At 40.0% G+C, this 15,454-nt stretch overlaps 1 protein-coding gene across 1 annotated transcript in view; it reads right to left on the bottom strand.

The window, feature by feature from the left end:
* The window catches only part of ADK (adenosine kinase), a 721,185-nt gene extending 705,855 nt beyond the window's left edge, over positions 1-15,330 (bottom strand). Inside the window, exon 1 of the mRNA XM_066242490.1 lies at positions 15,186-15,330. Within this exon, the coding sequence (XP_066098587.1) occupies positions 15,186-15,250 (65 nt within the window). The 5' untranslated portion in view covers positions 15,251-15,330. The remainder of the gene's footprint in view (positions 1-15,185) is intronic.
* Between the last annotated feature and the right edge of the window lie 124 nt (positions 15,331-15,454).

The raw sequence follows: 15,454 nt of genomic DNA, 5'->3' as shown, positions 1-15,454 counted from the left end.
CTACCATTTGAAAGCCACATCTGGCTAATACTGAGATTTGCCATTGTTTTCACATCCTACCTCCATGATTTGAGGAAACTTCAGCTGTGGGAGGTCCTACCCTTCCTGGAAATTTGCACGCTTAGGCATCTTTTCACATCTCTGCTCCAGCCTTCACTTCCACCACCATTCAGTCTTTGGAAATACCAGTAGCTTCTCAAAGGGAAAGAGTAGGAGAGACTGCTTTAACCTGTTTTATGAGTCTAAAGAAGCGACATCTTAGCCAACAAGAAATCATTTAAGGAGCTCTGAATTTGACTATCTAATTAGTCTAACAAGTTAGTATTCTAATCAGGATACTAACGAGTCTTCTCAGGAATGTTTCTTTAAGCTTCATAGAGAAATGAGATCAAAGGTCTCAAATGTGTGTGTGTGTGTGTGTGTGCGCGCGCGCGCATGTGTGTTTCCCATTAGTGAAAAAATGTACTCCTCTTCCCTTGTGCTGATTCTAGGGGAGGAATGCTACACAAATAGGGAAAGAGCAGTGCTAAAGAAAAAGATTCCTGTCTAAGGTAGGAGGCTAGGCAAAGATCACTTAAGATCCCTCCCAATTCTAAGAATCTGTGAGAGTAAGTCTACAAATTTACCATATTTCCCCACATATAAGATGCTCCCATGTATAAGACACACCTTAATTTTGGGGCCTGAAATTTTTAAAAAATGTATTACATAAAGTTACTGAACTCAAGTTTTATTCATCGTAAAATTCATACAACTCATCAGTGTCAAAACTCCCATCCATTAGTTGGTCTTCATCTGTGTCTGATGACAAATCACTGTCTTCTTCATATATTGCCTTATCCTCAGTTTCATCAACCACTGTATAAGATGCATCCAGTTTTTGGACCCCAAATTTTTTGAAAAAGGGTGCATCTTATAGATGGGGAAATATAGTATACATATTGCTCACAAAATTAGGGGTATTTCTAAATGAATATGAAATGATAAAATATCCCCTAATTTTTGTGAGCAGTGTATCTCTCAACAGAGCATTCTTACAATATTCAAACAAAGGGATGAATATACCCAAAGAAATCAAACCTACCATGTAGCCTGACCTGTGGTGGCACAGTAGATAATGCTGCAACCTGGAATGCTGAGGTCACCAGGTCAAAACCCTGGGCTTGCCCAGTCAAGGCACATATGAGAAGCAACTACTATAAGTTGATGCTTCCTTCTCCCCGCCCCCTTTCTGTCTAACTCTTTCCTCTTTCTAAAATCAGTACTGTACATAAAATCATTTTTTAAAAAAAGAAAACTACCATATAGAGAGGAATCTATACTACCCCCACCAAAAAAAAAAGCAAATATTTTTTCTAAAATACTATTTTTAATACAATTATTTAGTACTACTTATTGAACTTAATAATGTAATTATATTTTATGGTAATATTTCAAATCTAAATAATCCAATTCTACATATTTGGATAAGCAAGCACTAAGTAAAACAAGACAAAGTAGAATTGTTACCCAAAGGGTGTAAGTCTGCATCATTTCTACAGTTTAATAGCTTTCATCTTCAACAAAACTAAGAACTAAAAAATGGTAACTAAGGTCTCAGATCTGTTTAGGAAAAACAACTTCTGCAAAACTGTTTTAGGAGGAACCTAAGACTTTTCAGTCATGGCTATCGACCAAGAAAATGTTCAAATCTCTAATGTGGTTAACTTCAAAGAGAAAATATTTGAACTGTTTATTTTTAAAGGAAATAATTTTCTTGTATTTCAATTTGTTTAGTCAAAAACTTACACGTTTTTCAAGCTTCAGCTTTAGGGCTCAGAGAGTAAAACAGTTTATTTTGCTATATCAAGCCTAAAGGAATTCAAGAAAACCTAGGCCATCTGAATTTGATTATTTTGCTATATTTTGTTTTCAGATGACCCCTCCTGGATGAGTCGACAGAAACAAATTTCTTAAAAAGACCATTTTGTGGTATTATCTGTTGGTTACATAGTACACTGTATTACACAGTATGCTACAAATTTAAGACCATTATTACTGACATTCAATGCCCTTGGAGTTCTAATTACGTATCAAATAGCTTCACTAATTAGAACTTTCTAGCTCAAAGGAAAAAGATCCATAATTCTGGTATGTCACAGAGATCTTTATAAATTCGCTCTTTAAGAAAACTTCCCACACCTGACTGGTGATGGCGCAGTGGATAAAGCATCAACTTGGGACACTGAGGACCCAGGTTTGAAACTCCACGGTCGCTGGCTTGAGCGCAGGCTCATCTGTCTTGAGCACTAGCTCACCAGCTTGATCATGGGGTCGGCAGCTTGAGCATGTAATCATAGACATGACCCTGTGGTTGCTGGCTTGAGCCCAAAGGTGGCTGGCTTGAAGCCCAAGGTTGCTGGCTTGTGCCCAAGGTTGCTGGCCTGAGTAAGGGGTCACTGGCCCAGCTGGAGCCCCACCAGACCCCACCCCACCCCCTCAAGGCTCAGTGTGAAAAACAATCAATGAACTAAAGTGACACAACTATGAGTTGAGGCTTCTCATCTTTCCCTTCTGGCCTGTTTCTCTCTCTTTCTTGCTATTAAAAAAAGAAAGAGAGAGAGAGAGAGAGAAAAAAAAAGAAAAAGAAAAAGAGGAAGGGAAAGGAGGAAGGGAGGGAGGGAGGGAGGAAGGAAACTCTCCCACCAAATAAGCAATTCTACCTTTTTTCTTTTTTGACGGAGACAGAGTCAGAGAGATGGACAGACAGGGACAAACAGGAAGGGAGAGAGATAAGAAGCATCAACTCTTCATTGCAGCACCTTAGTTGTTCATTGACTGCTTTGTCATGTGCCTTGACCGGGGGGCTACAGCAGAGCAAGTGACCCCTTACTCGAGCCAGCGACCTTGGGGTCACGTCTATGATTTCATGCTCAAGACAGTGACCCCAGGCTCAAGCGGTAAGCCTGCACTCAAGCCAGATGAGCCTGTGCTCAAGCTGGCAACCTCAGGATTTCAAACCTGGGTCCTGCATATCCCAGTCTGACACACTCTCCACTGTGCCACCACCTGGCCAGGCAGCAATTCTACTATATTTTTATAAAAAGAAAAATATTGACCACGGGGCCTTAATAAAATATTACTGTTCATACAGAAGTATATTTTTCCTAATGAAAGTTTCCCCATGGACAAATGAAACCAAGGGTCCTTATAACTGTAATTAAATTCAGCTTGAAAGCCTAGCTATAGAAATCATCTCTCTATATATACCCCTCAGAGACCTACCCTTTCCCCTGGATAATCAGCAACTCCTGAGGCAGCAGAAAACAGTAACCTGGACCAGACCAAGAGTCACAAAGCTCAAATCTCTTTGGCAGGCTAAAGATATCATCTTGACCTAAGCTGTTTCAGTTCCTGAGCCCTAAGGTGGAATGAACCTCTGGCTTCTTCCCATGAAACCAGACAGAGGGACACTGGTGCAGACCTCAGAACTATCCTCAAGACCTGAAGAATACTGTACCTCTGACCAATCAGCTCCCAGCATGACCCTGAAACTCCTAACCCATGGTGTCTTGTGACTTTGTCCTATATAATCTGTAACCATTAGAGGAGTTCAGGCATTTGAGTATTAGCTTCCCATTCTCCTACATGATGCCATTCATAATAAAATAGCCAGTATGTCTCCACTGTAATTCTCAGTGTTTAATGTTTGGCCCTGTTGGTGTTAGGAGGACGAACTTTTTCTGCTCAATAACACAAATTCAAAAAAGGATTATTGGCCTGACCTGTGGTGGCGCAGTGGATAAAACGTCGACCTGGAAATGCTGAGGTCAACGGTTCGAAACCCTGGGCTTGCCTGGTCATGGCACATATGGGAGTTGATGCTTCCAGCTCCTCCCCCCTTCTCTCTCTCTCTGTCTCTCTCTCTCTCCCTCTCTCTGTCCTCTCTAAAAATGAATAAATAAATAATTTTTAAAAAAGGATTATTATAGTCAAAGCTCACTATAGTCACAAGAACAGAAATGCAATCTAAGAGTGCAATCCAGTATTAGATTTATTTCACACACAAGCTCACTCCACCTAACAAGAAAAATGAAAGGTCCAAGTATTTTCAGGTAGGCATTCTATCAACTCTTATGAATAAAGAATTTATAGCTAATACAAAAAATCACTTTACATCAATGAGTACTACAATCAACCTTAAAGCATCTGTAAAAAGTATAGAATTCATCTATTTAACAAAAATTTAGAGCCTGTCATTTTGCAATAAAGTAATTACTTATGGGCCCTGGCCGGTTGGCTCAGCGATAGAGCACCGGCCTGATGTGTGGAAGTCCTGGGTTCAATTACAGTCCAGGGCACACAGGAGAAGCGCCCATCTGCTTCTCCACCCTTCCCCCTCACCTTTCTCTTTATCTCTCTCTTCTCCTCCCACAGACAGGGCTCCATTGGAGCAAAGTTGGCCTGGAAGCAGAGAATGGTTCCATGGCTTCCACCTCAGGTGCTAGAATTGCTCTAGTTGCAACAGAGCAATGCCCCAGATGAGCAGAGCATTGCCCCCTAGTGGGCATGCCGGGTGGATCCCAGTAGGGCGCATGAAAGAGTCTATCTCTCTGCCTCCCCGCTTCTCACTTCAAAAAAAAATTTTTTTTAAGTAATTACTTATGAGGCACTAAGTTATTCAACTAGTTTCCTGACTTCAAGCAGCAGTAATTGAGATAAAACATACACATACTATATGTAGCAATAATACAAAGTAGAAAGTACAAACATCCAGAGAAGAAGCCATTTCCAGGCTGGATGATTAAAGAAGTTTTAGAGAAAAGACAGACTTTGGCTGGACCTTGAGGAATGAAGTTTTGAGAGTGGGGAAATTGATTTTAAGATCCTGATATTGGTGAGTAGAGTGTCCCCCTCAATATCCACCTACTCCCCCACATATATAACATCCACTGGTTCACATACCCACTGACACCCACACACAGGCGTGCACACACACAACCACAGAATGAAAAATAAAAATACATCCAAGTCTGATCAAAAGCCCCACCTCCAACACAGTAATCAGTGCAATGGTGAGTATGCAGGATGAGAGTATTCTGAAAACTGATACCTGTATGTAAAAAGCCTCTTCTATTGGGCTCATGAGATTTTGGCTTGGGGTTGAAAAATGCCATCTTCCTTGTTACTTTGAGATGGTTTGTTGAGAAATAAATCCAATGCATGAGGACAATAGAGAGAAGATATACACTCCTAGAATAGAGTCATATTTGACTAGATTTCCCAGTTATATTAGTAATTGAGTCTCTAAGAAACTTAGAAATGGTTCTACTAGTGAGTCACCCTCTCAGCCTCTAGAAGGCAAACAGCCAAATAACCACTTCAGTATTTCTGAGAATCCCAATTTTGTGAGTGATCCATGATCAAATGCGCTACCTTCATATATATTATCCTATATTTGCAAGTAACATAGCAAAATAACAGGGCTCACTAGTCACTAAATGTGGCTTTTTGACAAAATAGTGAGACCCTGTTAATATAGTAACCAAACTGATATACCTTGAAAAGGTAAGAATTTCTTACCTGATAATTGCTGTGCATATATTTTCTTATTCTATTCTAAAGAATATGCTGAAATCATCATGCACACAATCAATGAAAGCAAAAATGTAAATGGAAACTCAGATGTTCTCATATTGAAATCTACTTACACTGCTTTTCAGATGAACACATTTTTAAAGCAATTGTGTAAAACCACAGTACAAAAAGGTACAAACAAATAAAACATGTGAGGGCAAAAACTTTAAATCTGTCTTGGAAAATATTCAAAATGTATCTTCTTCGGCCTGACCTGTGGTGGCACAGTGGATAAAGTGTCGACCTGGAATGCTGTGGTCACCAGTTCAGAACCCTGGCCTTGCCTGGTCAAGGCACATATGGGAGTTGAAGCTTCCTGCTCCTCCTCCTTCCTCTCTCTCTCTTCTCTCTAAAATAAATTTTAAAATCTTTTAAATAATTTTTTTTAAAAACGTTTTTTCTTCAACCACTATGTGAAACTTTAGTTTGTGAAACCACTTCAGTGAAATAGCCTTCCAAATCTTCATGTCCAAAAGTTGAAGAGTTTTTAACTTAGTCAGTTACTATTAGAGGAAGAAAAGCCTAGTAACTCAATAACATAACTAGTACCAGTACTACAATAAAACTAGCCAAAAGATCTTTGAAATAAGCATCCGTTTAGTATCACAGAAGTGTAGAAAGGGAACTGCAGGAAAAATCTAGCAACTGATTCTGATGAAAAATTATTATTCCTGCATAATAAAAAACTTTTAAAAACTATTTAAATTTTTAATAAGGTCCACAATCCTTTTGTCAAATTATTAAGGCAGAATATGTTTTGGGGCCAGAATTTTATGGAATTCAGAAATGTATTAATTTTAGGAAGGTAACACACTGTATGTAATATTATATTTTGTCAACTACCCAGGCGGATTTCATGCAGCATGCCATTAACAAACATTAATATTTCTACAGCAAACAATATACATTTGTGTCAGACAGATACTACAGAGAGCTTCATATCAGCTCGTTTTGCTGTCAAATTAATTCATCTCAAACTTTTTCTTTATTTTTTTTATGGAGACAGAGAAAGAGTCAGAGAGAGGGATAGATAGGGACAGACAGACAGGAAAAGGAACGGAGAGAGATGATAAGCATCAATCGTTAGTTTTTCGTTGTGACATCTTAGTTGTTCATTGATTGCTTTCTCATATGTGCCTTGACCGTGGGCTACAGCAGACCACGTAACCCCTTGCTCAAGCCAGCGACCTTGGGTCCAAGCTGGTGAGCTTTGCTCAAACCAGATGAGCCCGCGCTCAAGCTGGCGACCTCAGGGTCTCGAACCTGGGTTCTCCACATCCCAGTCTGACGCTCTATCCACTGCGCCACTGCCTGGTCAGGCTCAAACTTTTTTTAAAAACTTGCAGGCTTCAGAGCTTTGAGGATTTCAGTATAGATAAAAATATTACAACCTATAATAAAATCATAATACTTTACAAAGTTCCAGATTTACTTAGTATCTCAGAGGTACATTCTGTAACAGTGACATTTAGCCACTCAACACTGAGACAAATTATGTTTTCAGTGAATATCATGTTTCTCCAGTTTAAAATCAACAGAATAAAGAAAACAAAAATAACCACAATCCTTCCATCTAGAGAAACAACTATTAAAATTTTGGTGTCTAAATTTCCAGATACTTTTTATACACATTAATATAATAATTAGGATCAAAATCTCTACATTTTTAGTGTGTGTATTTTTTTTTATCTTCCTATATACTTGGAATACCTTTTCAACCTGAAGACTCTGATCATCCAAACTTCTGAAAAATTCTGTCATCATCTCTTCCAATATGGCCTCCCCACCATTCATACTATTTCCTCTTTTTGGAACTCACTGATTAAGTCAGTGCCTCTCAATTTACATTCGCTTCTCTTATATTCTATTTCTCTGTGCTACATCTGGGTGAATTACTCCATACTATCTTTCAATTCTCTAAATTTCTCTTCAAATATGCTTGATCTAAAGTTTAACCACTGTATTTTTTAATTTCAATAATTTCATTTATCTTCCCCTTACTTCCTATCTATTTACTTTTTTTTAAATTATTTATTCATTTTAGAGGAGAGAGAGAGAGAGAAAGAAGGGGGGAGGAGCAGGAAGCTTCAGCTCCCATATGTGCCTTGACCAGGCAAGCCCAGGGTTTTGAACCGGCAACCTCAGCATTCCAGGTCGACGCTTTATCCACTGCGCCACCACAGGTCAGGCCCTATCTATTTACTTTTGTTTCAAAACATGTTGTTACTTAATGGCTATTACCTCTTTTATCTATTTAAAGATCTTTAAAATACTTAGTCATTTTGAAATTGCTTTATAATGTAATTAGTTTTGAGTGAATTTATCTTCTGTTGCTTGTACATATTTTCTAAGTAATGGTCTTCCTCATATGTTTACAGGCTCAGACTTTGCCTTCCTTTTTCCTGAAGTAGGCCACCCCTCTTCCAGAGCCCATTGCCTCCACACTCAATGCTCTTGCACTAGGTGACAGTGGAGCTATTACAGGTCCCAACTCTAAGCCATCTGGCAGCTCAGCCACTTGTGTCACCACTTCAGGTCCATAGCTTCTTAAAGCACAGCTAGATTTCAGTTTCTTTACATCTAGCCCCAGCCCAGTTCCCAGTTTCCTCGAGAATATCTAACTCCAGTTCCACTGCAGATATTTCCACCAGCTCCTAAACCTGGAATCTAACTGCATATTTTCTTTCTATCCTTAGCCCCTGGAGATATTTATCTGTTCTTGAGTATACCTACATCTTTTCATTTACTTTTTAAATTTGTAATTGCTGTATTGCTTTTCAGCCTTTTGATTAAGATAAAATGTAAATTTATAATTACTGCATTTGGAGCAGAGTGGGGAGTTAAAAACAGAATAAACAGTACCATAATAATTAATAACAGCTAACATTTTTTGAAGACTTACTATGTGCAATTTCATAATCAGGTTTTCATGAAATCCTCTCAACAATCTTGAGGTAATACTATTATTGTATCCATTTCATAGGTGAGAAAACAAAAGCATGGGGTCAGAAAGCAATCTTCCTAAGATTACCAGTTAGTAAGAACCAAGAGTCAAACCAGATGTCAGATTCCAGAGACCATGCTGTTAACCACTACCCTACTGGCTTCCATTCTGACCAGAATGGCTTTAAAATTTTGATCTTTCTTTTCTACTTAACTGTGAACATTTTGCACACAGGGAGGATTTTAATCAATGAAAGGGAAGTAGAGCCATATTCCAAATAGAAAGTAGCTTATCAATCTCATGTTTTATTTAGCCTACGCCTAAATCTCAAATCAGAAACATCGTTTTCAATGCCTCTCTTTTTCCTAGAGCCCTCCCTACTCTCCCTGGAATCCAAACACTTCATGCTTGCTCGGAGATACACAGGATCATCCTGGCAGGCTTTCCTTGGCTCTCTTAGCACCATATAATGCCTAGGAAAGGATCTTACTAAGGCATTCATACAAAATACCTCAGGAGATTGCTGTTTTCCGTTTTCCTTCATAGCCCAAAGCCTTAATCTTAAAGGATTAAATTTGTGAATATAAGTGAACACATGCAATATCATCCAAAAAGAGCTATACTCATTCAATTTTAGGCTGAATTATGAAATACATAAGCTCTACAAAAGTGAAAGTTATCAGTCCCACCCTATGTTATGCTGATAATTCATACAACTAAGGACCAAGTACTATGCAATACACTAAGGACATACAATCATCCTTTCTCTTTTTCAATCTGCCTACATTTTGTCATTTAATTGTCACAACAGACCACTCTAGGAACCATGTGCTCAGTTGTAAAAATAATCTTCTAGAAAATTTTCTGAAAGAGAAATAAATGTGTTGTAGAAGAAGGGGTTAAGGAAGCTGTTGCTTAGTCACCTAAGTTACTTACAGACAATTCTTCCTAGGTTTACTATACAATTTTAAAATGCGGGGTCTTGAATGAGGTAAGAGTCCATGAAAGTGAAATGGCTAGCAAACAACAATTATTTGCTAACTTGAGAGATGCTCAATATTTGCTAACTGGAGAATTATAGTTTGTTTCCTTTGTAATATTATCAAAAGTCATGATCTAGCACAACCTTTAATTGCTAATATCAGTGAAAATTATGATGTGGGCTCTTAGAATTGAAACCTTCCTAACATCAACTTCAGAGCTTACAAATATTGCTGATGATGATTAAGTAGAGCTATGCCTGAAAAAGATTAGTAGAACACGATGAAACTGGAGGTGGGCACACTAGTTAGGAAGCCAATTCAAAGTCCAAGCAAGATAAAATCTAAACCTGAGTTGTAACAGCAGAAATTGAAATAGAAAAGCATTTATGAGACATTACTGAAGAAGAATAACCTTTATAATTCCATGTGGATAAAAAATGAATCAAGTATTTAGGTTCCAAATTTTGGAGAAAGACAAGTTAGTAATGCCATTAACAGAACCATGGATAAAGGTGCAGATTTAGGACAATGGACAGATTTAGTTTGCTATACATGACTCTGAAGTGTCAGCAAGACAATCAGGAGATCTCCATCAAACAGTAAAACGAGGGTCAGAGAGCTAAAGGATATAGAGACAGAAACATCACACATGTGAAAGCGTCGAGTACAAAGCCCGAACCCCATACACCTTCTGCTACAGTTACCCAAAAAGCAGCTCTCTCCCATTTCTACATCCAAACAAACTTTCCTATAAAACCAGCCACACTATGTCACACCTGGTTAACTCCTTGTAGTCCTTCAGAATCCTCAGTTATCATTTTCCCAAACCCCACTAATTTCCACCAGGATGATAGAACTTGGGTCTTACCTCACTATAGGTACAAAGTTTAGCACCATGCTAAAAATAACAGTCACTTGAAATACTGATTGAAAGAACAGACTTGACATGTGCTGAACATGCCTTTGAAGAAACTGTATCCTCTTAGAGGTGACCACTAAAGAAATGAACTTGGATGAGATTTCCAAAGGAGAGAAAAGAAAAGAGATCCTAATATAGGTAATCATGATAGAACATCTTCATCTAGAGAGCAGTTCCCCAAAATGCTTCATGACTTCTTTCAGCCCTAAATACCTCAGCTGTATCAGCAGGATCATTACTCCTACCTCACAGGTTGCTGGGAAGACTAAATGGCATAGGATATGTAAAGCACCCAGTATACTGTCTGGCACTCAATTGTGAAATCAACCCAATGTGAAATTAGTTAGAACCTGTTTATTTCTTTGCAACATCAGTAACTGCTATACCCTTAAAAGCAATCCAGCTTAGAAAAATAATGGCTATCTGAGAAAGGGAGGCTAGACTTGTCATAGCTCTCCCTAGATCATAGTATTTTCAATCTCAACACTATTGTCAGTTTTGGCTGGATATTTTTTGATGCAGGGGGCTTTCAGTGCAGTACAGGATATTTTAGCCACATCCTTGAACTCCAACCACTAGGTGCCAGTAGCAGCCCCCACCAAAAATGAAGCCACACATTGCCAAATGTCCCCTGATTGAAAACCGTATTCCAGAGCTAACTGAAATTCTCACAAAGGCCTAAATCCTCTCCCTGATATCTATAAATCATACCTGAGTTTATTTGTTCCCCACTGACTGACCTACACATTGAATTATGTTTAGACTTTGTAAGTCATTCTTAAAAGTTAACCAAAATATTGTATGCAGCCAGCCCCTGAGCTGTCAAACAAGTCACCATAGATCAGGGGTCCCCAAACTTTCTACACAGGGGGCCAGTTCACTGTCCCTCAGACAGTTGGAGGGCTGGACTATAAAAAAAACTATGAACAAATCCCTATGCACACTACACATATCTTATTTTAAAGTAAAAAAACAAAACGGGAACAAATACAATATTTAAAATAAAGAACAAGTAAATTTAAATCAACAAACTGACCAGTATTTCAATGGGAACTATGCTCCTCTCACTGACCACCAATGAAAGAGGTGCCCCTTCCAGAAGTGCGGCAGGGGCCAGATAAATGGCCTCAGGGGGCCGCATGCGGCCGTGGGCCGTAGTTTGGGGACCCCTGCCATAGATAATGTATGCAGTCTTAACCACTCAATGCATTATCACACTGTGACCCTTAAAGCCAAACTAATACAATGAAAGTAGGAACAGCCAATCCTAAAAGGTATTCACAAAAAAATTAATTTGTTCCAGTACTGAAGTATCTAACTTTTTTTCTTTTCTTTTTTTTTTTTTTTTTTGAGAGAGATGAGAAACATCAACTTGCAGTTGCATCACTTTAGTAGTTGCATCACTTTAGTTGTTCATTGATTGCTTCTCATATATGGCTTGACCGGAAGGGGGTGGGGGCTCAAGCCAAGGACCTTGGGCTTCAAGTCAGCAACCTTTGGGCTCAAGTCAGTGACACTGGGATCATGTTGATGATCCCGTTCAAGCCAGCAATATCAGGGTGTCAAACCTGGGACTTCAGCGTCCCAGGTCAATGCTCTATCCACTGTACCACCACGGGTCAGGCTCAAGTTTCTAATCTTTTAATTTCAAGTCTACAGGTGGCACTAAATAGATAGTGTATAAAATGAGTTTTTGTTGCCTAAGGACTTTCAGAAGTTTGAAATAGACACTAATGACATATAAAATACATTATATATATTTAAGAATTATTTTGTATCATATGCTCACATACTACAACAACATAAAAACTATGTATACTAACAACAAAAGCAAGAACAGAGGCACAAGTAGTAAAGAAACAAAAACTGAGTTAATAATTCACTATGGTTTTTAGATAAATTACTTGAAGTTAAAAAGTATAGCATGGGCCTGACCAGGCGGTGGCACAGTGGAAAGAGTGTCGGACTGGGATGCGGAGAACCCAGGTTCGAGACCCTGAAGTCGCCAGCTTGAGCACGGGCTCATCTGGCTTGAGCAAAAAGCTCACCAGCTTGGACCCAAGGTCACTGGCTTGAGCAAGGGTTACTCGGTCTGCTGAAGGCCCGTGGTCAAGGCACATATGAGAAGCAATCAATGAACAACTAAGGTGTTTCAACGAAAAACTGATGATTCATGCTTCTCATCTCTCTCCCTTCCTGTCTCTCTGACGCTCTCTCTGTCCCTGTTGTTTAAAAAAAAAAAAGTATAGCATGGTAACTGAGAGTACATCTATATGTAGAATCAGACTACCTGGACTAAAATCCCAACCCCATACTTACTAGATACATGACTTTGATAATGACTTAACCTCTCTATTTTGGTTTCCTCCCGTAAAATGGAGATCATCACAGTTATCTACCCTGATGCAGAACTGATGAACTTAAAATAGGTAAACACCTAACACAGTGCCTAGCAGGGACATATAGTTCTTAAGTATTAAACATTATTTATCATTAGTTTTAATGAGGCATAAGCAGAGAGAAGTATACCTTGGGTGGCCTATAAAAGCAGGCAAAGTAGCCTGACCAGGCGGTGGCACAGTGGATAGAGCGTCGGACTGGGATGTGGAGGACCCAAGTTTGAGACCCCAAGGTCGCCAGCTTGAGCGCAGGCTCACCTGGTTTGAGCAAAGCTCACCAGCTTGGACCCAAGGCCGCTGGCTGGAGCAAGGGGTTACTCAGTCTGCTGAAGGCCCATGGTCAAGGCACATATGAGAAAGCAATCAATGAACAACTAAGGAGTCGCAACGAAAAACTAATGATTGATGCTTCTCATTTCTCTCCGTTCCTGTCTGTCTGTCCCTATCTATCCCTCTCTCTGACTCTGTAAAATAAAAAAAAATAAAAAAATAAAAAAGCAGGCAGAGTATTCAAACAACAATAAACTTGCACCCCACATACTCTGGGTTCATATTTCAGTTCCTTAACTATTTCATTTGGGCATCAATTTCCTCATCTGTAAAATAGGAAAGCATTTTGAAAATTTATGCGCATAAGGGAAAATCTAAGGGCAGTATGTTTAGCATGACACTAGGAGAAATTTTTATCTGTCTTCTAATTTGGTAGAGGAAACTTTGTGGAGGAGGTGCCTTTTAAGGAAACTCTTAATAATGGGACAAATAGGAAAAGTTCATGCCTTGAACCCAGATAAGTCTTATTCAAAAGCCCTTGCTTTATTCCAAGGATTTTCACCCTTTTTCATCTCATGGCACAAATAATTACTAAAATTCTGCAGCACACCCAAAAAGATATTTTTTGCCAATCTGACAAAAAAAAAGGGTATAATTTTAATTCATTCAAACTGGACGGCTATTGCTGTGTTGACTGTTGTCATTTTTTTTATTTGACAATCTATGGGAAAAGAAGTCAATGCCTCTAAATAAACAAGTACTGCATGTCTCAAAAATTCTTGCAACATTTCAGTGTGCCTCTTATGCAGCACGCCAACTGAAAATCATTGCTTCACTCGTTTGAAAGCTTAAAATAAAAATAGAATACCCTGAATTTAAAAAATTTTAATTGATTTGAGAAGGAGAGAGAAAGAGAGAAGCATTCATTTGTTATTCCACTTAGTTGTGCATTTATTGGTCACTTCTCGTATGTGCCCTGACCCAGATCAACCTGCAACCTTGGTGTTTTGGAGGACAATCTAACCCACCAGGATTTCTGAATTTTTACTTTAAGTGTCTTTCTTTTCCCTGCAAGGTAGGGACATTAACCCTTTGAAAGTAGTAAAAATACATTAAAAGCACTGGCAGGGATTTGGGTCCCTATGTGACCTTTTTTCAACTAATGAATGATTCCTTCTTTTGTAGGTAAAGAAGGGTGATGATGGAAAAAATGAGATTTGTCTTGGATAATGAGTGTCCCAATAGTTTTAAATCAATTTGATATGTCTACCTTTAGTTAGAAAAATCACTGCCTTCCAAGAACATTTCAAAATCAAGAGCTGTGCACGCTGCACTTTATACTTATTAGTAAGACTATTTAACAACTTTTATAAGTTGCAACATCTATCACATGTGAGGCAGGTGTTAGGCACAGAACTATCCCCACTACTGTTAAAAAGTGCAAGAAAAAAGGGAAAAATGAGTCTTTCCTATGCATTCATCTAAATGCCGTCCCCACCAAGTCTCGGAGGCTGGATCTAGATCCCCGGTAGTTGTCTACAAAATTGCCAGCATTCAGAGTGTGTAAGAAAAGGAAGGTCAAATCGCCCTTCCGCGACATTTCACAAAAACTGTCCAAGAATTCTCTTTGCCCAGGGCAGAGCAGTCACTGGACCTCCTCCTCGTTATCCCCCAGGAAAGGGAATGTGGCCGCGCGTGACTTGGTTCAGGTTGGGTTCCATCCACGGTGTCTCTCCAGTGCAGCACAGCCCGGAAAACTACAACGTGGTGCCCGCAGCTTGCCCACAGCCGGCTCGGCCCTACCCCCACCCTCCCGGCTGACGCTCTGATTGGCCGAGGGCGGCCGAAGCCGCTCCGAGCAGGAGGCGACTCCGCCAAACTGGGCGGGCACCAAACGAGAAGTCGCCACCACGCGGACGGCTCCTCAAAGAGTGGGACCTGCGAGTCGGCCCCAAGCCGCAGCGAGGACCCAGCGCCAGCGCAGCGCAAGCACATGTGGGCGCTGGTTAAAGGCCGTCGCCGTCACCCTTCACCTTACGTAGGGGAGCGCTCACCTCAGCGCTCGCGGAGCCTCCACCTTCAGTTTTTTGGGCTTCGGCTCCTCCTCAGCGGCGGCCATCTTCGTGCTCTCACCCCACCTCGGATCCAGCGTGTACCCAACCCCTCCGGCGCTCTGGCTCCACCCCCTCCTCGTAACACCGCCTCCATTTTTACAAACTCTTCCTCTCCCGACTCCTCCCAGTTCATGCCTCCCCATCCACAGTCATTGGCTCTACCCTTCAGCTGCACCATTGGCTAATACACGGCCTCTTCCTGACCCCGC

Source organism: Saccopteryx bilineata, chromosome 9 (assembly GCF_036850765.1).
Source record: "Saccopteryx bilineata isolate mSacBil1 chromosome 9, mSacBil1_pri_phased_curated, whole genome shotgun sequence".
In the NCBI taxonomy this organism is placed as follows: Eukaryota; Metazoa; Chordata; class Mammalia; order Chiroptera; family Emballonuridae; genus Saccopteryx; species Saccopteryx bilineata.
The sequence above is the reverse complement of the archived record's forward strand: the minus strand, read 5'-3'. Positions and strand labels throughout refer to the sequence as shown.